General features: G+C 47.5%; 1 protein-coding gene across 2 annotated transcripts in view; it reads right to left on the reverse strand.

Annotated features, from left to right (window-relative positions):
* Nucleotides 1–26,937, reverse strand: part of LMF1 (lipase maturation factor 1) — a 193,574-nt gene that overhangs the window by 154,098 nt on the left and 12,539 nt on the right. The window contains exon 3 of one of the 2 annotated variants that reach the window (XM_048066424.2): nt 15,134–15,144. The exons of the other annotated variant lie outside the window; for it this stretch is intronic. Coding sequence (XP_047922381.2) covers nt 15,134–15,144 — 11 coding nt within the window. The remainder of the gene's footprint in view (nt 1–15,133; nt 15,145–26,937) is intronic. 2 annotated transcript variants of the gene reach the window in all.

The following is a 26,937-nucleotide window of genomic DNA, read 5'->3' on the forward strand; positions in this document are numbered from 1 at the left end:
TTGATGTGAACTTCCAATAATTAATGGGGAACTTGTCAGTAAAGCTGAGGGCTGAAACTTCCTAAGTGGAAACATCTGTGAAGGTAGCCTGAACACAAGCAAAGCTTACTCTGGTGATTTATCATACACCTGAGGCTTTGGTATGCTCATGCCAATAAGTCCCTGGATGTAAGGGAGGAAAAAAAGTTTTATTTAAAAATCATTTGAAACACAGTAAGGTAACCAAAATCAGTTCTAAAGCATCTGTATTATTTGTCAAAATAATTACTCTATAAAATAGCCAATGCCGCATGTGGTAACATTTAAACAAAAAAAAAAAAAGAAAACTTTTATACAAAAAAATTACTCCTCTAATAAATGCAGTACTGCGCAGTGGTCTAGAAAGCCGTTTAAAAGAGATCAATAGCTTTTTAGCGTGACACAATGTATTGCTCCAAATAACTACACAAGATGATAAGTACAGATATTAAAGATAAAACTTTAAAAAACATCTAGAAATGTGGAAATAAAGAGCATGACAGCTCTTTTATATGCATTTACACCTATGGAACGTGAAACATTTTGCATTCAACACAATAAAGGGAATTATTTCTAAAGTGGAAAAAAAAATAATCTCTTATGAGATGATGGGGTTTTAATTCACAGGCTTCTGCAAGCAGGACGGCTCGCCCACGTTTCCCAGGACAAGCGATCCCAAGGAGTGGGGCCAGGAACAGAGGGGACGGCTCCCCAAGGGTGTGCCTCACTCCCCAAACCCGCGCAGGGACTCAGACAAGGGTTTCAGCCCCAGGAGAAGAAAATACCAGCCCATCGCCCCGGGAAATTAAGGCTTTCCTTGAAAGTTACTTCTGTTGCACGTGAGCGCTGAAAAGACCTTGAGCAAGTTAGAGCGGTAAGCGATGCAATAAGCTAGGAAGAACCGCTTGGGGCAGAGGCGCAGCCAGCAACACGTTGTTACTGGGAATGCGGGCGCACGGAGCGCGTGGTCTGCTAGATGGGCGACAACAGAGCCGCATCCATCAGAAGAGCACAGCAGCTCAGTTACTTTCACGACCCAGCCCACCACCAACGCCCCCGTGCGATTTCACCTCCTGCCACCCCTTCCCCGCTGCTCCCTGCCTTGCAGGAGGGACCTGTCAGGACACAGCTGGTGGGGCCTGAGGGGCCGCACACCCCCTGCAGCATCACCCCCAGACACAGAACCCAGCAAGCCTCCGGACCAAAAGGAGGGAAAGCGCTTCGTTTCGAAGGGCCCAGAGCCTCTTCCAACCGAAGCACGCTCAGAGCAGGGAGTTTTTCAAAGTTATCTTGGGTTTCTGGAGGTGCAGGCAGGTCTGGGGAGTTACTTCCACCGCAGGGGGGGCTGCCCTCAAAGCAGGGCGTGACAAAACCGTGCTGATGCCCACAGCCTCCACCAGCACACCCAATGCAGCCGTCACACAAGCCCTGTAATTCCCAGCAGTTTTATACCCTGGGCTGCCCCGGGGCCCCAGAAGCACACCGACTATTTTGGCTGCCTGTGTGCACGGCCAAAGACAAGAGGGCAGAGCCCACGCTTTCATGTACAGCTCAAACAGGAAAAGAAGCTGCAGGCAACCCAGGATTTAGAAGGGAAATAAAACACTCAAGAAAGATATCCGTGTATGGGCTAATTTTCAAACCAGAAAGTGCTGACCCTTAAAGAGTGGCATGTGTCAGGAGTTTTTTAATTTCATTTTGCTTTAAACTCACAAAGGAGAAGTTCAAAACGCTGTTCGTAGCCATAAGTTAAAGTTAAAAGGTATTCAATAAAAATGTACACTGATTTCTTCTGGACATAAATCCAAAAGGTAAGATTGTGCAACATCAGTACTTCATATTTAATAATAACAAACAGATGGGAAAATATTATAATAAATTACTATAACTGTCCAAGCTGTGTGCCAGAAAGTCTTGGCCAAATTCCCCTGCTTAACTATCTATATACCATTTTCGCTGCACAGATCTCAGAGGACTCCATATTCCCGTAGACTGAAATATACACATCAAGCTACTTTCTTAAAAAAAAAAATAAATAAAAAAATCACTTTCTGAGCCACACTGAAGGGCTGACAACACTGCGAAATGCGAGCAAGGATTTATACGAGCCGTGCCACATCGCAGCACACAGGCAGCTGCAGGACAGATCACAAGCCCAGCAGCCTACAAGGAACTCCCAGGAACGTGGATTTATCTCCGCTCTGAGGTTTGCTTCGCTCCCGTATCAGGGGGAGCGTTTTAAAGCCCAAATGACACTCCGGATCGAACCTCACCCGCTCCGCAGTAAGGACGCAGGCAAGACAGCGCTTCACACTGACAGCCCTCCAACTGCCTCCCCGAGGGCCCAACAACCGACACAGCTGCACATCCCAGAGCCTTTTAGGACAAAGAGCTCTGCGACGTGCCCACAGATATGCACAAGTGTGGAAATCAACGTGGAGCAACGCTGCGCCGTGCGAGGGCCTCCCCTGGGCCCCGCGGCTGCTCCGTGCCCGGGCAATCCAAGCTTCCTCCCCACGCCACCAGCTATCAGCCAGATCTGCTTTAGAGGCACATTAAGAGGCGAGCCACACAAATGAGAACGTAATATATTCAGTGGCCAAACAGCGAGGACAAGAAGCGGCGATGTAAAGCTCAGCAAAAGGGAGAGCAGACGGGCAGAGCCCATGTCCACGCCGTCCCCTGGGGCACCTCCCCGCGTCCCCCTCCTGCAGCCCTTCCCCGGCTCCCCGTGACCAGCATCCAGCACAGCTGGGCAGATCCAACCGCGCTGAAACCGTTCCAGATTTACACCCAGAGCTTGGCCCTGGTGTTTACCGAAGCACACAAAAAAACCCCGGCAGTGCTGGCCCCGGTGACAACGGGGCTAACAAACGGCCGCGGCGCCCCAGCCGCCCCCGGCGCTGCCCGCGCTCCTCCTGCAGCTGCGAGGCCGAGCACAGACAGCGCTCGAGGGAGCTGATCTCCGCCACGCGCTCCAGCTTTCTGCTCGAAAATAACAGGATTACCTCAGCCAGCAGGAACAAGGACGGGAACTGTTTCCCCATCGGTCTCCAGTCTTCATCTTCCACCTTGCTCGTTGCTCCTTTCCCCCCTGCCCCGAAGGAGCCTGCCTGACATCTCCTCCCCACCCTGCACCCGGATTGCTCCTTGCTGTTTTATTGCACAGCTTGCTTATTTTTCACCCCCTCACCCTTTTTGGGGGGGAACATCTTTGCTCTCTCCTTTCACCCCTCCTACCACGTTTCTGGGGGACTGCAGGACCCCTTTCCCACCACCCATCACCCCGCTCCCAAGCCAGTCCCTGCCGCATGCAAGCGCAGAAAATTGCCCCCTATCTCCTCCCTGATGAATGTTCATAATAAATAGTAAATCAAGGCGTAACCTCAAACCTCCACACCTCAGCTACCTGCTCCACTAAAACCCGGAGCTGTTTAGTCCGGTTTTAATGGTGGTTTAATCACCTAATAGCCTGAAAGCACAGGATAGAAGTCCAAATCCCACTACTAAAATGTTATTTTAGGCACCGTGCCTTAACCAAATAGCAATCACTCGCTCTTCAGTAGCAGCTTTACATAAAGACCTGGAAGCACCTTGGGGAAATCCTTATCCCCATTTTATGTAACGGGAACCAGGAGGTGGAAGATGGGGTTAGGAGAGCCAGCTGAGCGGGCGGCGGTGCGACCCCACTGCCAGCCCGTTTCGGCACGCACGCAGGCACCCCCTGCAAAAAAGAATACGAAAATACAAGAGGTGCAATAGAAGCTCCGACTGTTCTGAAGCGAGGCACAAGAGCCAAGGCACAGCAGACATTTCAGCGCTGGAAGTTGCCGGGTGGAATTAACTTTGAAATCCTGACACTTATCTCTTTTGACTAACATAAAATATGTACCTTGGCTCACGCTCACTTCCTATATGCGACTGGGAAGAGGATGGCTTCACGCTGCGGTTTCACCCAGTTTAGAAACGGAAGAGAAGCCCATGAGAAAATTATTTCACTAGACTAAAAATAAATAAATCAAAATTAAAAAAAAGAAGTTTGAGAGAACATGGCGGATGCAACGAGGAGGTGGTCAGAAATATTTGGCTAGGTGGTGTCCTCCTTAAAGAACAATTAATAATGCAGAACACTCAAGTGCTGGGACACTATTTAAGAAAACAAGGACACCCCTCTCAGCCCGCTGCTGAAACACATACAGCTCGGCAGGAACCAGATGCCTCAGCTTCTCCTTCTGTGCGAAGATGCCACAAAGAAGAGGAAAACGCACGAGATAGTTCAACTACCAGTTGCTGCAGTGATTTTATGACAGTGGACGTGTGTCTAACACAATGCTTTGGGGATAGTAAAAAACTTGTACCTCCGAAGCCCAAGCCCTCACCACAATGGCTTTAGGACACCACCCAACACAATTCAGCACACTAAGTCACTCTTTTTTTTCTCAATTTAAGGACAAGACAAAGTTTCAACAGTTTCAAAAATACTGATTTCATTTTTCTGATCCAGGAATCTGTTCAAACCAGCGCGTTCCCTTGAATAATTTCCATTTCATGGAGACAACATTCTTGGACAAAGGAACTTTAACAAGAAATCCTTTGACAGCTCCTTTCATGTGGTCACTTACTTTTGCATCAATTTCTGCACAGACAGTGAGGTGTGACAGTTTGTTCCCTGCCACGGGGAGATGAAGGAGACCAGCACTTAAGAGGAAGATCAAACTTGACCTCTGTCTCGCATTCCATTAACCAACGCCAGTACTTCCACCAGTCCTTACGAGTAGAGCGAACACAGAAAATGCAATAAACTTCAAAACGGACTTGTGAAGAAACACACAGGTTTCGACAAGGGACGCTGCCAGCATAAATACATAGCATAGCCTCTAGCCCTCAGTACCATCGAGCAGTCAAACAAATACCCTTAAGACGACTTAAAAGAAAAAACCCGCACTCCTCTTCCCAGCAAGAAAAAGGAGACAAAAGGAGCAGATCAGAGCACACTAGGATGCGTGTCCTGAAACCAGCCCTTTGTTTTATTGGTCAAGTTACTGGATTAGTGCTGTGTTTTAATGCTTGGCCAAAAAAAAAAAAAAAAGTTATTACCAGATACAAATGGGTAGGAATATTAAAGCGTTCTTCCTCCTTCTGAAATGCCATTTCCATTTCAATGCTGTTAACAACGGTCTCTCCACATCTGTGTTTGTGCAGTTGGGATTTTGCACAGGGACATTCAGGGGATGTTGCAGCTTTGCTGATGAATCTTCAGACAGAGCCTTTTAGAGCCTAAAGGCGATTGAAAAAGACAAAAGATCTACGCCACTTAATCTGACCCCAAGTACAGTGCATTTCTGTTCTAACATTCCTAACGGAAAACATCCAAAAATCTACGGAATTCCACTCAAGCTTCCAAACTCCAGATCAAATCCAGAATAAAGGATCAAGAATAACGCAACAGAGTTGGCTGCCTTGGAGAGGTTTAGGGCCCACCTCTTCTTGACCCTCCTCACAGGTCCACAACACAGCTTTCTTCTGCTGCTCTGAGATACCCAAAGTCCCAAAACCTCAACCTTTTAATTTGCAATCCTGCCATATACCTGGGGAACACCCAGCCAGGACCAAGCCCCGCTAGCCCCAAGAAGAATATTCCAAACCTTTACATTCAGAGCTGTAATCATCCTCTATAAATTACTGCCATAAAACTTTCATGTGGTGTATATCAGGTCAGAGAAAGGGCATTAGAATGGTTAACCAGACACACATAAATCAGGTGCACGTTAGAAATGACAGTGCGATTAATGAAAAAATAAAAACGCCAGCAGTTCCTTGGATGTCCTTCAGTTTATTATTATTATTCAGGGGTTATTCTGCACATCAAGGTTTATTTAACTTCAGAAAAAGGGAGAAAAATAAAAATAAAACTTGTTCTGCCCTGCCAATATTGAACTTTTGATCTTGAAGACAACTCTGCCCATCTCTCGTCCTCTTTCCATCAAAAGCCTGGCGATATTGCAACGAATTTAAATAGCCCCTTGCTGAGAAGCGTCAGCCTGCTGAAGCCAACGGGGTCACTGAGCTAAGCCATTGTTTTCGCTGGATTCTCCCCAACGTGTCCTTCTCGCAACAAACCAGCGGAACTTTACCAGCACCTCCCTCCCACGTTTCAGGTGTGTAACACTGCACGGTGGCCTTTTGGCTTGCAGCACCTTCGCAGCAGACCTGACTACTTTCTAACAGGTAAAACCAAGCAGAGGGACTACGCTCGACACTGACATTTGTGACAACCGGCAAATATTGCGGGGAAAACAGGCCTGCCATTATCCCAGCTTGGCAGCAGGGAACAGATCGGCTTGCAGCAGCACCCTCAAGATCCTTCAAACACAGTAACGCGTAGGTGAGCACTACAGACAGAAAGAAGGCACTACTCACAAGTACAAAAAACATCAGTAACTCATAGTAAGGCAAGGACAAAATAAAGCTGACATCCTCTGCAATCACATAAGCTCTTAGAAAACAAGTCCTATTTCAAAAAGTTGTCGGTTTTGTTTTTTTTAAAAAGAGAGCAAAAGGAAAAATAATCTTATAGTGAAGTATTTACAAGAACAACTTTTGGGCTATTGTATGAGGTTAGCCTTGCCAGAATACTTTGCTCCAGTTTTGCAGAGGGAGAATTCGTGCTTTTGTGCGACTGAATTGGAGCAACCAAAAGGGGCAGAAGCAGCAGCTCCCGGCAGTCCCTACGACTGCTGCAACCTCTCGCTAGCCCACGGTCTGAGCAAGGTCAGAGCAGCCCCACCTGCCTGCTTACCTTTCAAAAACCCATCTGTGCCAGAGGACACGGGTGACAGCTCTGCAGATGGCACTCTTGTTGCCTGCCCCACACAGCCCCATCCCTCCTCACTGCTCAGTCGCTCCCGGATTCGAGTGGAGCTGCGCTGCAGCAGGGCTGAGCAGGTGGAGGTCTGCTCTGCTCAGCGATGCTAACGGATGCTGAACGATGAGGATCTTATCCCTGAGGTCATTAAAGTTCCCACAGGCTTTTCTGAGGGAGCGGGGGAATTAATCACACTCTCCTGGCCCCACTCCAACTGAGTAATTACATTTGACTTCCCCAAACCGCCCCCCCCCAAACAAGTGGTACTGTGTTCAGGTTACCCTGTGTCACGCTGAGCACTGTCCATGCTTAGACCATATGAAACCTCGCCCAAAGTGGTAGGAATCTTTCGGAGGTAGGCAGCATTTTCCTTGCCTACAGTGAGTTTGGAACGAGCTCGGGATCCTTTAGCAAAGGAAATGCCTTCTTGTTACACAAACAAGTAGCAATCAGTCCGTGCTGGAATGTTTGGATGTAAGTCAAATCCTCCTCAAAAATTTCAGCACGATCACAGCTAGCTTTTGTTCAGATGTACCTCGCTATGTATATCTGTAGTTTTAGTATCTTTTTCATATATATATTTTTAAGAACTGATCTGACACTTACTAATCCAAGTCTTGTTCTTGTTTTTGCATTGGAAGCAGCAACTGGGAACATTGCACGAAGGCACAGGTTAATGGAAAGGCTTAACACAAATCCACCATAAGCTCATGATAACAGATAACAGGGATGCTACTATGAGATAAGGAGAACTAGTACTGGCTTTAAAACACACACAAGTGAACTCAGTGCCAGTACTGAACCGTTCAGGTGTAGCTATGAAGATAGTCATTCTTTTGTACCTACAGCAATTAAAGCGAGTCAAACTGCATCACCTTTCCTTCTACTGATGCCCAGATCTAAAATTAAGACACCCCTACAACTTTCCTCTGGTCAGTCTTGTTAGAAGGACAAAAATCTAAGCAGACACTAATACCATTGCAGTAAGTACATTAAATCCTTTCCTTAGTAAGGGAGAACCACCCTTACAGTCCTACACCCCCAAAAGGGAGAATGTGTTTTAGAAGAAAACGCAGGGGTTATAGAGCTTTGAATACAATACCCTTGCTATTTGCACACAGATTTGCAAAACCAGAAGCCATGATTATAATTGCAAATTACTACACCTGCTCCAGCCAAGCTGGGCACTGGCGTTGGATCCGCGCGAGAGCATCCAAGCACTATGTGCGAGCCCAGCGCCGCCCGAACAGGGGGCTCCCTGTCGCTGCTGCTGGCAGGGACAGAGGCTTACTGCATCTCCATGCAGACTGCGTCCATTCCTGCAGCCCAAACTGAACAAAATGCCCCGCAGTTTGCCGCAGCTCAAGACCCATACCTAGCATCTGTGTCACTGGACCTTCAAGGCCTCTTTTTTTTGCTGCTACATCTTTAATTCCTGCAGCTTTCTCCCCACAACAAATTTTCAAGCCGATCAGACACATCCCTAGCAAAGATACGCACACACTCGTTTTGCATTTCCACCATACCTTTAATACTGGGGTTTCAAGGGGATGAGGCAGCTGAGCTATCTTACAAAGCGATGCCACCACATCATACACGGGCACGCTGCCATGCTGCTGGCACGTTCGCTGCTGCTCACCAATGAATTTATGAAGGTTTTGGGGGGTTAGGTTGTTATATGCCAGCTGCAGGAGGCCTAATGGCAACAAATCCATTATATGGTGAGCACGCCCCCAGCCCAGTCCAAAGCCAAGGCACGGACTGCCCATCCACATTTTTTGCAATCAGACTGAAATAGGAGGCAAGTCTCAGCCACACCAGCAGCAGATCACTATCTTTAAGTATGGACAATGTTTTTCCAAACCATGGAGACAAGGATCCAACTTCTCTGCTTTAAAAGCAATACTGCAGAAAGCTTCATTTAACTTAACCTCAGCAATGCATTAATGCAGAATCCTTAATCAACAAGAGCCCCACTCTTGCTAGTCACCCAATCCAACCTCATTTTTTCGGAGGAATATCTGTGCCTGCAAAAAGCATTTCTGTTTGTTTCCTTTTTATTAAAGCTAGGACAAAAGTCAGCCACAAGAGCTGTGGAGAAACAATTTGCTTAGGGAAAGGGCTTCCCAGTTTCTGCAAGACCAGCGTTCCCATTCCACCCACTTACATTCCTGTATCAAGAGAAAATAAAATCACATCCGCAGGCCAGTCATTGGTTACACAGGTCGACATCCAGGCAACATGGCAAACCGCTGAGAGAAAATTACTTGCACAGAAAGATTGTGTTTGAAGAAGTTATGCACTCGTTCCAGCACCACCATTTACATCAGTCCTTGTTAAGAAGTATTTTATCCCTTAAAATCATTTGCATAATTGCCGCAATCAAAGGCAGTACTTTACTGTAATAACTTTAATGGCAGATTTTTCCTTAAACATTCTTTTTAAAAGGTGCCTCCCAAGGTTGGCGCATCCATATGCCAGTAAAAATAAAGACAGGAGGTGACACTCAGGAAGCGCACGGTGTGGAGAGGGACCGTGCTTTTTGTTTTGTGCTTAATAGTAACTGATGGAAAAATAGGAAGCTTGTCAAGCTTCGTTCAACATACACAGCAGTGACTCCCTGGGCATTGGGGCTGTACCAGGAACACAAGGACAGCCGGTTCAGCTGCCACACAGCAGCAAAACATTACATACAGATCACAAATTGCGCACGGTTTCATGCTGTCAGCTCGGTAGCTGCTGACATCTACAAACAGGCAAGATACGGTATGAAAAATATCTGAAAAAGAATTGGAAGCCCCTTCGCCAAAGATCTCGCGGCTTTCAAGGGAGATGCTGCCGTTAGCCTGGACGAGCGGGGCAGGCGCGGGGACGCCGGAGGAGCACGCACGAAGGCGACGGCTGCTCGGCGCTTTGGGCCGTGGGACTTCCAGAGCGACGTCTGAAGGAGTTGTTTCAGCTGAAGCAGGAGCTCTGGCCTGCATCTCTCAGCTGCACGGATGCATTAGCACAAGAACACTAAGATAACGGCTACAGGGCTTCAGCAGCGTTGTAAAATGTATATTTAAACCTGGCAGGAGCCACGGGCCCAGGTTTAAAAATAGAACGCAGACTTGGAGCAAACACGCTAGGATCCAGGGGGTGGCTGGAGGCAGAAGCTGGCCGGGATTCCCACCCTCCTGCTCCCGCGTGCTGTCCCCAGGCCGTGTCCTCCCCTTACCCAGCTCCATTTTAACCCCGGGGGCTCCTCTGCGATGCTCCTTGCGGGAAGGGACCCAGGGCCAGGGCCCCAGAGCACCACGGCCACGTCCGAGCAGGGGCGCGCACCTCACCCGCGGGGCAGCTCCTTCCCCGCACAGCGGAGGGCTGCGGGGGGCACTTCTGCTTAATTAGGGTTCGCAAACGAGAGGGGCCTGGATGAAGGCACGCTGCCCTTTAATGCAGCTCTAATTACATTAAACCAAAATGCTTTCGCGAACATGGAGAAAGGCTGGGGAGAGAATCAGACAAGCTATAAATTAAAGCAGAGGATATGAATACCATGCAGGCTGCAGTGTTAGGGTTAACGTGGGTCTGGAAACAGTTTAGTGAAAACCTGGTGTGGCTAGGGGCCAGCTCCAAGTTTAGTTGCTTTGGGCTAATCGTTTCCTTCAGGCAGGCTACTCTAGCACACTAATAGGTTTTAATAAAAACTTCCAATTGGGCCAGTAAACCCCTCATTAAGCTGTTTTTAAAGCATGAATTTAAGAGCGGCGAGGGTAAAAGGTCACGAGGAGTATTTAATTCACAACGGCTGGCAAAAGGTGCTGTTGTGATTGAAAACACCAGAGTTCAAGTGTCCAGGGCCACATAAACATCCGACTCTGTCACTAGACCTGGTTAAGTGACAGCTTGAAAAATAGATTTAATAAGACAGAGAGAAAAGTTTCCCACTCTTACACGAGAAATAGGAACAGCAGATCACGATAATGGCCAGGAGCAGGAACAGTCGCTAAGCCAGCCCCGTCCCTCCCATCGCAGCCGGGGGGCAGGACGAATAAATAGCAGCGAGGGCCATGTGGGTGCCCAGCCCCGCTGCGATCCCCAGGGGCTCGCCGGCCTCGTGCTGCGAGGAGAGCAAAGTTCTCCAGGAGCAACAGGGACCAAGGCGTCCTCCACGTCCTCCCGCCCGTGCCTCTCCCACGTGCCGACCACAAAGAGTGCTGCCACGTGCTAGGGCACGCGAACAAAGCCTCTCCTGGTGAATTCCCTCGCTCTGACACCTCCGAGATCTCGCACCCACCGCGCAGACACCGCAGACGGGTCTGTGGGAATGAATGGCTTGGCTGCGGGCACAAGCTCAGCCCAGACACGTCCCCATCCCAGCACGCCTTTAAACCATGCTTCAGACCTTAAGATTGACCTTGGTCTTTCCAACTCGCTCTCTTTTTCTGTGACCACTGCGCTGCTCGCTAACATAGTGCAACTAACAGGAAAACTTCACCCCTTCCTTGGAAACACGTTCCCACAAAGGAGAAACATCTCCATCTTGTACTGCAAAAGCCAGAACCCCAGCTGTGCACTCTAACATTTCATTTCATGTCAATGCACATCTAAAATTCAAGATCCCTGAAGACCTTTTAAAAAAGAATCCTCCTCGGAACAATTTGCATTGAACTAAAGAGTGAGGATTTAGCAAGTAATGGAGAATTACGTACACTCTGCTCTCAACTTTTTATTCTACTTCTAATCAAAACACATTTCATCTTAAATTCTGAGATAACAGAGGCAACAAAATTTGGGGGCAGGCAGAGGTACGAACTAAATTATTTGCTTATTCCACGTTTGCAGATGATGGTAAAAACTGGGAGTTTAATTCGAAGTTCAGCGAACCTCTAATTGTCTTCTCTCCACACCAAAAGTACCAACATTTTACTGTCAGAGGACAAAAAAAAAAGCTCTTATTTTTAAAATATGCTTCCAATTCTAGCCGTACAGTTGGCCTGCAAGGAGCGTGGAGGCAAGGCTCTCTGGAACCACCCCCACAGAAACATTTGCTTTGGCTCCCAACAGGACACTTTTGTGCATCAAGAGTCAAATAAGATCAGCTGTTTCTCAATCCTTTCTGTTTAATGATCCCATTGATAGCCAGAAGGTAAACAGGCACATTTCTGTCTTTCCTGCACATTCCTTGCTAGGAATTCACATTGCTGCTGAGAGGTATCCGATGACCACAGAGACAGCAGTGTAGAGTCAGAATCTCCCCAAACGGTTGCATCATTTTCCCACAGCACACCTGGATTTCTACTCCACGGAGAGACACGGCTCTCCGTTACAAACTGCACAACCTTTGCAGCCTTTCTGCAGCTCTGCTTAGCCCTCCACTGTGTCTCACACTTCCAGCAGCACTGCTGTAGCATCTCAGGCCATACATCGTGCTGTCAAGCTGTCTTCTGAATATCTGGGGCTACTTAACGCAATAGCAAGGCAGAACAAAAGGAAGAGGGCAGGAAAGCCTGTAAAAGAGCATCATCTTTTTCAAAGCCTCTGTTAGAGCAGAGATAATAAATCACTACATGAAATCAGTCCCGCACACTGAAAAACAACGTCCCTGGGGGCATCTCAGACAGAAGCATCATCAGGAACTACTGTTCTAGAGGAGCACACCCTTGCTCAGAGGGGGTCAGAAATAGCAAAGCTGTCAACACCACGGATCTGCTGAAGCAGCTTTGGTCTTATTCTACGCCAGCAGAAAAGATGTCCTTAATTTTAAGAAAGATAACAAGTTGACCTTGCTGGCTCTTTTTAGCCTCAGCATCACAGCTGCAACCTTCAGACAGAGTGAGACTTGCCGTTTCTGGAGCGGAACCAGCCTCAAGGTGCCAAAGCAAGTAAAGGCGCTCAAACAGAGGCGGCCAGGAAGGAAACCCCTCGGGACAGCAAAGCTCAGGGAGGAGATTCAGGGTGAGGATGGTTCTCCCTTAACAGCTCGGCTCCCCGGGAGCAGCCCGGCCCCGAGGTGCGCTCTGCAGCACCTCCAGCCTCCCGAAACTCCCGGGAGCTGCAGCTCGGCAGGACCCAAGCAGTTCAGGGTGCTCTGGCCAACAAGCAATCCCACCGGAATACAGTCCATGCTCGACCTGCAGAGCACTGACTTGAAAAAAACAGGGATGAGAAGGAGCCCTCGGGTCACGCACACCAGGGACCTGGCACACCTGAGCGGTGCCTGCCCACGGGGAGGGACCCGATGCAAAACTGCCGCGTGCTCACCAAAGCACGCCATGCTATATCTAAAGCCAAATTTAGAATAACAATAAATAAAGCCAAGAAGTTATTGCAGCTCAGCTAACTTCAGAACAGCTCCAGCTCCCCGGCCGGCGCCCGTGCAGGATCAGCATTACAGGGCACCTCCTCGCCTGTCGAAGGTGAGCAGTCCGACACAGCCGGTGCTTCACACCGCGAACATCGCAGCAGGGCTGTTTCGCAGCTCGTTCCCTAAGTGAGGAGTGTTTTTAATAACTGTTACCTGACAGCAGTGAGAGCAAAGAGCAAAACCTGTGGCAATACCAGTTGATCCCATTTGGCCTAACAGCTTGTTGTTATTTCCAGGCTCTGGAGTTCTTTAAAATTCATAGGGACAGCCTGCAGTTTTAATAGAGGCTACCAAAATCCATCCTAAGATGTATCAAAAAAGCACACTTCCTGGAGGGGAATAGGAAACAGTCAGCGTTTACAAAGACCTCTCCAGGAATTTTTTTTTTTTATTTTTAAAAAAAAGATCCTGCTTTGAAGTAGATGCTACCAAAGAATAAGGCTTCCAGAGCTCAGCAATATTTAATGTACTTCTACAGCAATGGACGAGTGTTGTTGTTTCAGCTATATTATAACAAAAATATTGTGGTTTTCCTGTATTCTAACAAAAGTAGCTCAAGATTTACATCTCATTCATCTTATTCAGAAATAGTCCTTAAGCCAAAAAAAAGGAAGGGAGAGACCCTACTGCGTACAAAGGACTTCAGGAGCCCTCACAGGGTGGCTCTCCAGTCGGCACACAAAGGGACAGAAATGTAAAATAGCACTTAGCAAAGGCAGTTTTTCTACAGCTACCGATGAAAGCGGAAAACACACAGAAGACAAATAACTTGGGTTAAAACTGTGACGGGTGTCCTCACTAACTCCACTATGGTGAGCATTCATATTGTAAAATCCAGCTGGTTAAAATCTCCACGTTCTGCTTGGAACGATTAGCTAAAGTACGCGGGAGTAAGAACAATTCTCCATACTCCTCCGCTTCTCCACTTGGTGAAGCATCATCTTTCTGATCTCACATACACCCAAATATTAAGTCCACTTATTAAAATGACCAACCCACATAGGGAGATGAATACAAATCCCTGAAGGGGAGGCATACCTGCTTATCAGGTTTGCAAGCCTCAGTAATACACGCAACACAAACGGACTTTACTCTTGTGCCTTACAATAGACCAAAGTTTTTATTTGTGACTGGTTTCCTTTCCACCTCACCTATCCGAGGGACTGAACACCAAGCTGAAAGCATGAGCAGGCATAGCAAAAGATGCTGTTTTAGGACATTATGCCATGCCATTGTTCCTCCCCCCCAAAAAAATCGGAAGTACTCTAGCTGTTTCCTTAATATTTCCACAGAGAGGAACAATTTTTCTACTTAGATTTCTAAATTCCCATTTAGACTCTGACTGTGGGTTGGAATATTTTACGCTGAAACAAAACCAAACCTGTGCAAAGCACAAATCAATCTCCCAGATCTCCAAGGAAGCAATAGCTACACCTTGCACCAACAGGAAAAAAGATAAAATGCATATGAGGTTCTTGATGTTCACACAAATCATTAGCAGAAAGGGAATTAGAATTTCAGAGATGCAGATTCCCTCCCAGCAGATGTCCTTCAGATCTCATTTCGTTTGGTAGCCTTGGGCTTATTTAACCCTTCATCTTTAATCACCCTCCAAATGATGCTGTTGGTGGCTACACAACCCTTCCACCAAGCCTCCCTCGGTCTCAATTTACAGAATTACTTCCAGTTTTCCTTTCCCTTTTTCTTCCACTTTTCCTTTCATTCCATTTCTGACATATAGGCAGCGAAAAACAATGAAAGGCAGAGAATAAAGACAATTGTAACTTAAACATTTGACAGAGGGAGAAAGAGAAAGCTAGAGTAATGTAAAAACTACATACCCACAAATGCACCAATAAATTATTACTGCAGAATTTTTCTGATTTTTACTCACTTACCAAAGGAATACCTGCAAAACAAAACGGAGAAAAAAGCAAAAAAAAATTAAACTCAGTCATTCAAACATAGGGACTTACGCCTCATTATTACTTTTATTTCAAACTTCACACAGGTTTTGAATTTCAAAACATCTGTCAAGGAGTATGAAAACACGTCTGAACCGCGCAACGTGCAACCCGGAGGCACTAAATGGCAAACTGCTTCTCAAACTGCCCTGCTGCCTGGAAAGGCAAGAGCCAACTCAACCCTTTGGGGGAAGAATCAAGGTGTTATTCAGCACTCCAAGCAACCAGTCACCTATCTTTCTGTAAAGGTGCTAAAGCAGCATACCCAAAAGAGACAGCGCGGTCCCAAATCCCGACAGACAACCTGGGCTGAGCTGGCTTCACAAAGAGCAGCTCCTCGCCCTCTTTGACTTGAGAAACTCGTGAGCAGCCAACCTAGCTGACAGCACAGCTTGACCAGGCTCCGCTGCAGGATGGGTTCACGGTTCCCGAGGCGTGCTGAGCGCCTCCCAAGCAGAAGAAAACCAGGCTACACTGAACTTGTTAAAAACAAAGCTCTGAAGAAGCCCACGCTACTGAAAAGCAGGAAGTTGCCTCTTGCTGATAAACTTTTTTCCCTCTTTTTTTTAAAACACAGAAAAGTCTAGCACCATGTCGTCTGCCAGCTGAGGACTGTGCACCGATGCTTAGCAATCCCCCGTGCTTCAGGCAAAGCAATACATGCCTGCCATGCCACGTTTACATGAACACACCTCGGTGCATCATGTAATTCTTTTTTATTTGAACTATTTGCTCGTTGAGATTTCCTTCAGCCTTAGCTACTGAGCATCCTGATACAAGGGATGCCTCCTGAAGCCTACTCTGCTGCTTGCTTTTGCTCGCAAAGCCACAGATCCAGCAGCACCCATCTGCGAGCACAGCACGGAGTTGTTGGGGCTGTGGATGTTGTCACTGGCTCCGCAGCACCTGCAGCTGGACAGGATTTGTGCTCACAGGACGTTTAGCTGAAGCTGGGGCAGATTCCCTAATAGGTTTCCTCCCATTAGGGCATCAGTCCAAAGTTTTATTATTTTTATCTGACCTACATGCCCCCCCCCCCCAAAAAAAAATAAATAAAAAAAGAGATAAACCACCTCCACCCAAACCAAAAAAAAGTCCTCTAAATATTTCCTATTTTCAGAAAATTTTCTCTTACCAAAAGTGTCCTATTCACAAATCTTATACTACACACAGGTACCTCAAATAGTTATAAAAAAAAAACATCAATCTAAATATTTTACTTCATATTTAACCATTTCATACAAGGGTACTGATGTGTAGAGAGCGATAACTTTAAGATGCACAATAAGCTTTAAGGTTGTTAATAAAAGGGGCTCTTTATGAAGATATCTGTCATTAAGGGCAACCTGACTTGCTGTTCTCCACCACAGTTGTGGCACAGTTCAACACAAACTTGTACGAATTATTCTTATTTCTTGGCAGAAGTAAAGAACCCCCTGAGGCTCATTTAAAACACACACACAGAGACACACACAAAATGAGGAATTAATAAAATATTGTATTCTTCTGAACCACATAGTTTTCTGACGTGTGTCTGTTGCTGATTACATCAATCTAGGCTCCATAACTTGTCATGTGATGACAGGCAAACACTTGTGAATTTATTTCTCTGAAGAAGCTTGCAATACAAATGCCAAGGAAACCAAAGAAAATGGCCAACGCCAAATACATAAAAGCAGCAGGGCTTCTCGCAGGGATATTTTTTATAGCAAGCAGGTACCTAATTCCCCTGGACTTCAGCCTGTAGTTTGGAACCTAATTGCTGTTTTTCCTTTTTCAAAGTCCCCTTCCTTGCTTATACGGAGTAAACAGAAGTGTTTATTAAATATATATTTATCTTGTCACTCCCTGCCTGCCTGGAGTTTGAAATGTTACTGACAGATGATGACAAAAAAAACATGGATTTCATTTTGAGAGGTTGGGAAAATTTCAATAGAGCAACTTTTGATCTGCATATTGTCAAACCCAGAAATTTTGCAAATTCAAAGCGCATTCCATTCATGTTTTCTAAATCAAATACAAGTGTGATGTCATTTCTGTTCTCCGGTCGGAGAAACGTTGTAATTAGCCATGGCTTGTCATTAGAGGCAAATCTCACGTCACACTCAGAGAGACTGTAAGCATCAGCTGGGGATCATAAACACCATCAAATATTGGGGTTGAGTTCTTTTCATCCCATTCTCATGCCGATTAATTCCAGTACATGTCCAGTATATTCTGGAAAGCAAAAACTCGTAGCACAGCACGGTCCAGGCTGCAGAAAGCTACTTTGGTCCCAACGAGTGCACTCTCCAGCACCGAGCCACGTTGGCTTGAAGGCATGGCTCCATTCTGCATGAGCCCCAACTCAACCAAAACCACCGGAGCCATGCAACAAAGCCACCACCTTGCTCTTCAGGGTGTACCAGCTCCTGCAGGGAAAGGAGTCCCTCCTGTTTCTGTGTAACTACCTCCTCTCTGCATGCAAAGCATGCAGGATGACTGTTTCTGTTTGCTCACGGAGGAAAAGCAGGCTGGCCACATTTACCTGATAACTTTACATTCTTCCTCCACTTAACCTATCCCACAGCTACACAAATTGGTTAACGTAAGAGTTGCTTGGAGCAGGGACTGTAAATAGTGACAAAATTCTGCATGGAGCCTACTAATAAATAGTATTAAAAGACAGGAACTTTTATCTTGCATGTACCAGTGCTTGCTAGGAAAATGCATCTGCATTTATAATAACGAAAAACCCGCCCTCCCCGCCACTCACAGCCTGGCAGCGCCCGACCCCACAAGACTCTTCCAACTGAAGCGATTTCCCCAGGCAGGGTAACTACTGCTGCATCCCCAAGCTGCAGCTGGTGTTAACAGCTTCTCACTGTTCTCCGTGGAGAACATCCTCTACGGAAAGTGAACCCAGATGTCAACTTTCATCTCCATTATGAACCTCTCATCCTCTGGGCCGCATAGCTCGGGACGGGGGAGAGGATTTGGGTAGTACAGACGTGATTTCTATTCTCCATCAGCATGCAGCTCTGGTAGCTTCTGAAGAGATGTTTCTACAGCAGCACCTCCCTGTAACGCAAACCGGGCAGAGATTATGGTTGGGGGTACTCATTGCTGGGGAGGGACGGAGAGGTAACGACTCCCCCTGCATGCCCGGAGAGGAGTGAGGGCAGCAGGGCTGCTCCCTAGGAGGTACCAGCAGCCTCAGACCACAGCTGACAACCGAACGCACACACGATGGTCAGACCTCAGAGCTTTTTTTCCTGAGACTTCGGTGAGAAGGAAAGCCGGAGGAGCTGCCTGCCATAAATCCAGGCAGCATATTAGGCGAGAAAAAAAGAGCTAAACTACAAAAGCACAGAAAATTGACCTGATTTCCATCTCCTCTGCTACATTCAGGTACTCAAAAGACTTGTCTCCTTTCCCAGTTCTCCTTTCCCTCGCCAGCCCAGCTCCTCCAGCACGCCAGCCCCGCTTTCCGTGCTGCTTCCAGGGCTGTGCCTCTTCCTGCACAGCACCACGAGGAGACACGATGCTGGCTGACACCTCCCGGCCGCACGGAGAGGAACCCTCACCCGCTGCTGTCGTGTGTGTGACACCCCTAAAAGTTACCGGCTTACATGCCTGCAATCTCGTTTGGTGAACCACAGCACACTAACCAAATTAAAGCCGTAAACACTTCAGGACTAAAACCATCTTTTCTATATATCAATTTTTTATACACGTACACACATCTTCATATACACACACAGTACCTTGCACTTGGGAATCCACTTCCTAAGCGCGCTGCCTCAAAACAAAGAAGCCAGTTGGCAAATACCACTCGCAAGAGACCAAGAGGCTGCGAGCCCATCAAAACGAGATGACAGAATTAGTCTAGTGCACCATTAATTTCAGAACATCATTAACTTAAAAGCGCGGGGGTAAGAAACATTTTTGACAGCTGGTTTCAGTTGCTGCCAAGCCTTTAGCATTGCACAGTGGTTGCGGGGGGAGGAAATAAGCTAGAATGGTAGTAAATGAAACCACTCGGCTGGTTTCTGGATTCGCTTTATTGTGGTCGCAGATCTCTAAAAACTGGGATTCTGCGCTCTGTAATTACAACATCCACATTTAAATGGAAGGAACAGGGATAACGCTTAAAAAATGGCTGGAAGAGGAGCTTTATGCCTCAGTTTGCACGTGGTGCTGGGAAAGGTGCCTGAGCAGAACTGGAGCAAAGCAGAGGACGAGGAACGGCACGGCCGTCCTGCAGCAACGGCGGGTGCTCGCACACCCGCTCCCCATCCCACGCACCCCTTGGCAAGCCGCCGAAGTGGCCATACACCCTTTTATTTTCCCCTTGCAAGGCACGGAGCGAGGCTTAGTTAAAGACCAAATGTGAGCTACCCAAACTAAGGGCCGGCACTCGCCAAGTTTTCTGTCTGTGCTCATTTCCGACGTTGAAGTTATTATGAGCCCTGGCGTACATGACGGCAGAATTTGCCAAATTCGAGTGAAGTCTGCTTTGGTTAAATCCTTCCAGTGCCAAAACCAGACGCTGAGATGGCAGCCTCGGGAAGCCCGCTCTGAGCTGCTCCTTAAAGCAGACTGCGAATTTACGGCAGGAAACGTGCGAAGGGGAGCGGGAAGCAGCATGGGGACAGCAAAGCGCCCCGCAGCCCCTGAGCCCCGCTTTGTCTGGAGCTGTACCAGGCTGCCTGAACCGCCGAAATCCCCGTGCTCCCCTGCACGGCCGCTTTTTGTGAACAAAAGCATGTGCAGAGCCAGCACAACAGGCCCTGATGGAAGATGAAGGGGGCAGCATCAGCTGGAATACGTTCACTCCCTGGAACACGAGGCACAGGAGGGCTGCAGCCTGGCTCGGTCAGACACTGCAGCATACGGGTTTCGTGTGCCAGCTGCCAGCATACTGACGGGTAAAATCTGAGGAAAACTGCATTTCAGTAATCCCATTCCTTTTAGAAAAGAATTGCATTAATTTCTCTCCAAAGCTTGCCCCCCCCGCCCCAACAACCATTGAGAAACTGAACGCAATCCCCCACCAAATGCAGTCTGCAGCAGGGTTACGGGCTTCGGTGACAGCACGGCATTTTCTTCTACACTAAGATCACGAAGACACAAGCTACCCTAATGCAAGCTTCCATCAACTTCTACCACAGACCCTTCCCCCAGGAGAGCACTCCTGTTTCTGCAGCCGCTGTCCTCCCGTTCCCCAGCACGGCGCTGCTGTTTGCCCGGGCAGATCTGGAACACGTCTCCAGTAAGGGCTCAGCCCCGCAGGTCACCGCCGGGATGGGACAACCCCAACCCAGAAAAGAGCCTGCCCCACGGGTCGCGAGCACTGCTCCCAGGAATAAATTTCTGGATGAAGACCCTTAGGGAAGTTAGTAAACACAGATCCCACCAGGGTTTGGACCCTTCCCTAAGCCTTGATTGCTTTTCGGCTGCACCAATCGCTGTGTTAACATTCTTTCCAACCACAGCTGTTTGAGAAGTTAGATGAGTTCAGCAACACGAACGTGTGCTGGACCAGACTGGGTGCATGAAGCTATTTGGCAAGTTACAGTTAAAAGAAATCATGAAAAAACATTATTCATTCTTTTCCTAAATCTTTCAGCTGTGGAATCAATACCCAAGTCTACATACTGGATACAGCTGGCAATTGGACGTGCCAGATAATAAGCAATTAAAAAAATATTTGTCTCAGTCTCTGGCAAAGCCCCGTGGTACATCAGACACCGCGCAGCCATGCCACTAACCACATAATCTTCTGATAATTTCTGTGCTCTCATTTTCTCATCGGCTGTGATTTGCAGAAGCGATTGGAAGCTAGAGACAGTTTATGCAAAGGAACCAGTGGGATGTTATTAGCTGTCCGTACAGTATACACAGCTCCCCGTGCAGATGCTTTACCCCATATCCCATCCTAATTGCTTCTGATGTTTTAACATTTCTTCTCATGAAATCAAGTTCAGAGCAGGGGAAGCTGAAAGGAGGCGAAAGAAAATCCCTCCTTGCCTTGTGCTAACATTCGCTATGCTATCAAAGCATTGCGCCCTACGAGGTTAAATCATTTTGTCAGGCTTCCTGCGAAGCGGAGCAGCAGACACACACCACTGCTTTTCTGTGTTATCCTCGTACCACGCGCAGGTAGCAGCCCTGACACTTAGACAGAAGCGATTACCGGGATTAACTAACAAGATTACAAAGCCATCAGCCAGCCTCGGAGGCCACGAACACGGAGCACACGCCGTGGCACGAGCAGCGATGGGACGCAGGGGACGTGCACAGCAGCACCGGTCAGTGCCCCATGCACGTCCCAGGGGACCCTCGCTGTGATGCTTCCGTGTGGACAGAGACCAGCTCCTTCCCTCACAGTCAATTAGTGACTTTAATAAGCCTTTGGTTATCTTACAGAAGATAGAAATTTAAAAAAATTCCTCCAAAGGTGCTATTTTTGAGTGAAGTAAAGCCGGTAACTTTAGCAAGTGAAAACACTATATACAACCGATTTAAGAGATTAATTCCTCTTCAACTTCCCTCTTCTCAGGGATACTTAAATTCCTACAGGCATACCTATTATTTAGATAAAACCAATCACAGAGGCGCTACCCGCTACAGAAATTAACATCCTCAGCAGATGCTGCCATCTCCCATGCCGCAGTTGCTCAAGAAACCCTGGAGCACCATCTGATCAAGACGATCTCATCTTCTCTCATTTTTCATAGCGTTTCGATGGCAAGCTGGAATTGCCACGGGTCAGTCCTCCTCCAGGAATACACCTGTGGAAGCAGGCAACAACCAGACCGATGTGGCCCGAGATGCCACCCAAGCGTCCCGTGCCGGCCCGCGAGGGCGTTTGGCAGCGCTGCTCCCACCAGCAGCTCGTGAAGAGCTTCAATTCCTGTCTCCACCAGCCCCGGCTGCTTCACCAGGTGGATCTGTGCCTGCCTTCTCAGCCCACGCTCGGACTAACGCACGGTTTCTGGAAAAGGCACAGCAGGGATGTGCTCAGGCCTCCCGGGACACCCGATCACACTCCTCGCTCCGACCCAGACCTTCACTTCCTCATTAAATGGCCTTCAGTGGCCTAATGCTCCAAACCCATGCTCACGGCTCTCAGGGACTGAGGAAGAAGAGCAGAGACGCGGCCCGGCCTCCATCCTGGCCATGACGAGGGGGCAGCGAGGGGCTGGCCCCTCTCAGGGGCTGCCGAGCCAAAAAGCCAGCACAGGGCCAGGAGGGGAAGCCTTAAACACGCTGGGGGGGGGGGAGAACGTGAAATGATTCATTTCTGACATCAGCCGTGATTAAATTTTAATCTCTCGAACAAAAATATGGTTCTCGTTAGCCTCATTAGTTCCCAGTTGTAGTGCAGGCAGCGGTGTCACATGGCATTAATCTCTGTTTTCATTAATGTGTCATATCAACCCCTCGCGTCTGCTCACAGCCTTCTTTGAAACTGATCCGCTGCCTCTCTTCTGCGGGAGGAGGAAGTGCCAAAAAGCAGCTTCCTCGACAGGAAGGATGACCCCCCGAGATCCTGCAGCTCTTGGTTTACGTTTCTAGAGATAATCTTTTCTTTCTGGGGAAGGAGGGGGGGAAGCTTGGAGTAAAGGGATGCGAGGCTGTGATCCACAGTAACAAAGAAATTCCTGAGGTTTACGGCCAAGGCAAGGGCCAGATAAAGGACTGAGATAGTCTAAGTTTCCTTGTTGTTGTTGTTGTCCTTGGGATGCTTGGGAGAGCTAGAAAAATAAAGCCAGGTTGCAGAAAGGGTTATCTGCAAAGTTAAAATGACTCCAGTTTGGCATACACACCAAGGTGGTAATCATTAAATGTGATTTACCTAGAAACCTAGACACTTTTTAAAATACTCAAAATTGTACTCTGGATTCAGGCATATTAATTTTTGCTTGCATTTCAAAACTTAAAATCTGAAAAGCTAACATTAATTAAACCCTAGTCCTCTAGCGCAACCCTTGTATTCCTTCCAGACAGGCAGATAAGGCAGGATACAGACTAATGGAGAGACCCTGCCAAGATCACATCAGTAAATACAGTTACGTACAGCTCAGCACAGCTACTTCTGCCTATACAGAGACCTTAGCAAACTCTCCAACTGAACCAAGCACACCAGTGAAACCCAGGACACCCACGCTCCTGCTCCCTGCTTGCACGACTCGCAATTTTTCAGTGTTTGCTTGCTCAGGGGCAGTCACGAAAGCCTTAGCAAACTACCCACGCTACTGAATAAAATGTGCATTAGCTCAAACGCGCCAAGCCCATGCGGACATGTTCGTTCACACTTGAGGTGGCTCTGGTTTGCTGGAGGCTCAGCGGATGATTCTTCCATCTGAATTTTGCACGTCAGACTATGTCTCTTCTGGCTTTAAATGACCATCCCTGTAAGCACTATGGCCTTATCATAAGCAGGTCACAAACCAGCACACTTAGAAATGGGAATGAAGTGGCCAAATCCAGCCCACAGTTCACACGTTGCTTGATTTACAAGCTGGAATACGAAACTCAGAAGGGATCTGTTCCCAGCTTTTACTGAATGGGAAGACACTAGCCAATAACAAAAAATAACACCAAAGATACAGACATAAAAGAGGAAAGAAAATTGGGAAGAGGTACTTCTGATGGCTACTAAAGCCCTCCTGGAGAGGGAAAAATACAGCCTTGAGCATCTCATCAGCCCCCTAGCATTTAATGGAGTTCAACCCGAACCATTCACTAGTTCATCTGCTAGCAGACAGAACACTGTGATTAAAGTCCTGCATAGGTCAAGTGGTTTTTAATGAGACCTATAAAACACAAAACCTCCATGACATACAAGGCTTTCTTCTTTCTCTGTTGTAAATGAACTTCTGAGGATGGTAATTTAACGGCAATTAAATTACACACCTCACAGACATGCTTTCATGACCTGCAGTATACCTGCCCCTCTATTAAGTTCTTAATATTAGAAGTTAAAAGCTATTAATATTATGTTCAATCAGCTAAACATAAAAAAGCAGGCATTTGGGGGCAGAAAGACAGACGCATGTCCTCTCTAGCAAAGTGCTGCAGCATCTGCAACTTCTTGGAAACCACCTTGGCACGCAGCCTTCAAAGGGCACCTGAGCACAGCTCCAACAGGACTTGCCAGCACCCTCTGGGTCTGTACAGTGGCGAAGCACTGCTCAGATCCATTTTCCCTGCAGAAAAGCATGCTTGCAGAGTCTTATTTTATCCTAAATATCTGTTAGCAGTAGCTCCACCAACATTTTCCACAAGGGAAGAACACACTGAACAGAACGCTCCAGCCACCTCATGCTATAACGTTTTATTTATTGGCTTGTTTAACATATTCCCTTGAGCTCTTGTAACTCTACCAGAATCTTAGTCATGAAAGGAAAAAAGGCAATAGGATTTAAAAACCACAATTCTAGCTTTTGTATCAAGTGTCTTACAAACTGTACCACTGAATGCTTCTCTAGCAGTGGACAATGTTTCGTAAAATGAAAAATGCAATAACCATGGGAAAGGAAAGGGTTTTCAGATGACATTTGAATGTTGGGTGGCAGGGGGGTGGTTCTCTGAGGAAACAACAGAAGAAGAAACAGGAGATCAGTGGCAGAGCAGTTTAAGAGTTTGTTTATATAAGAAAATGTAATAGCTCTCTGGAGACACCTTACTGTGGGATAAAAGTGATTTTATTCCAGAATTACGAATTCACTTTGGAAGTGCATTAGCTATTCTGGTACAAAAAATGATTTAACTTCTGCTAGAACACCTCTCCCAGAGAGCCCGGCCTGACAAAGGACCTGTTCTGCTGATGGCCCATCCCTGCAGACGTGTGCCCTGGCACAACCCACAGGGAATAAAACCACAAATGGAGGCTTCGTGAGGTCACCCGCAACAAGTATTTTTCCTTTTAAACAAAGGGGCAGCTTTTCCCATTCTTGTTCAAATCTACGAGAATCCTTCATATTAATACTCAGGAGGGAAGGAGCAGGCAGAAAGGCAGAGCCATTTGCACCGGACCTACAGGGCTGCATCATTCTGCTAGTGACCGGACCGAGACAAGCAGGACTTGCAGTGTGAAAAGAGTGGACGCTAAAGTATGAGGTCCCCATTAAAATTCTTTTTTAGGCATCTCTAGTTTCATTAAAAAGCTTCAATTAAACTCGGACCACTTTTTACTCGTTATTTTACCGAAATGAAGAACAGTCTACAACACCAGCAAGAAAACCAGCGCAGCAATTAAGCACTTCACCCAGCCTCTGGGTCAGACATTAAACATTCTTTTGTGCTCTTGCAGTGCTTCTGGATGCCTGACAGCCTCCTCCTACTTCAAAAGGAAAAGTTCAGAATTGCAGAGGGAAGAAAAATCCAGCATCTCAAGACAGACATACTGAGCTCGTGATACAAGCGTGGCACCGTTACGTGCATGCCCTGTGACCCAGACCGTAAGTCCAGATTTAGCCTGAGCAGACCCTGAATATCACAGCTTGTCTGGGGACAAAATGCCCAGAATTACAAAAGCTGCCCTGTGTATTCCACTTAAAATTTGGCAAAGGTAGTCTCGGCCCCACATTGAAGAGGTACCAAAGTTAATCTCTAAAAGCTAGCCTAGATGTGAGCACAACCAAAGCACACCTTATTTCATACAGTTCGCCTATGCTTTGGCATAGCCAACTGCAAACTAGCAAAGTTAAGGGTTTAGGGCCAGGACAGCATCCTGGCCCCAGTTCTCAGCTTCTGAGGTTCCCAAAGCACTCCTTATCCTGGGAAGTCCATCACAGACCTCACACCAACCTGCTGCAGGAACACTTTTCTTCCCTGCACACCCAGTAGCTTTTAAAACCCACCGCGCATGCAAAGTACCAGGACCATCCAGAAGGGCAGCTCCATCCTCCAGTACTTGGCCCTGCTGTTTCCTGCTGATTCTGTAATTCTGTGATTCCTCCGAGGATGTGACCCCAGAGTTTGGGCCCAAGTGGCCTCGTCCCCCCCAGCCCCTCATTTCCCGCAGTCATTAACTACCTTCCTTTGCCATCCAGTCGAGCACCCTTCTCCTTCTGGATTTTAAATCCTTTTTTTTTTTTTTTTTTGTCTGTGTGCGCTTTTAAGGACCAAATGAAGGTGTTACCATACGCTCAGGGACCTTCGGCTCGTCCCTTGTGGTGCTGTCACAGCGGGCTCAGCTCCCCGGGCACATAGCCCATTCCCCAGCTGCCGTGGCTCGGAGGAGGTGGCCGGCAGAAGCAGGGGGCAGGCGGCGTGTCCTGCCTCTCCCAGGGGACGGTCTGCTCTTCCAAAGCTTCCCTGACTCTGAGCCCAAGCCAGCTGGACAGCAGTTGAAAGACTCGCTCCTTCAGCAGCGCTCGGGGTCTGGAGACTCCAGCCCAAAACAAATAGAAGCGTTTAAAATTAAAATGGAAAAAAAGAAGGCAATAAAAAGAATAAATTGTTCCTCACTGGCTTAAAGAGAACTCTGTTCTTCCTTGTCCCCCCGTATCTTCCTTGAACCGGTTTCCCCCTTAACAGCCGAGGAGTGTTTGCTGGATCAGCCATGGGTCCATGCCCAGCAGCACCGGTCCACAGGACTCAGCACCTGCAGAGCACCATTAGGGCTGCCCGCACAATAACCACAAACAACAGGGCCACAGGGGGAATTTCTTCCTCATCTCAGATACCTTCATTGAGTCATCCTTTAACCCTGACCAGGAAAACCTGATAATGTTATCCTTTGC

This window comes from Anser cygnoides, chromosome 15 (genome assembly GCF_040182565.1).
Source record: "Anser cygnoides isolate HZ-2024a breed goose chromosome 15, Taihu_goose_T2T_genome, whole genome shotgun sequence".
Taxonomy (NCBI): Eukaryota; Metazoa; Chordata; class Aves; order Anseriformes; family Anatidae; genus Anser; species Anser cygnoides.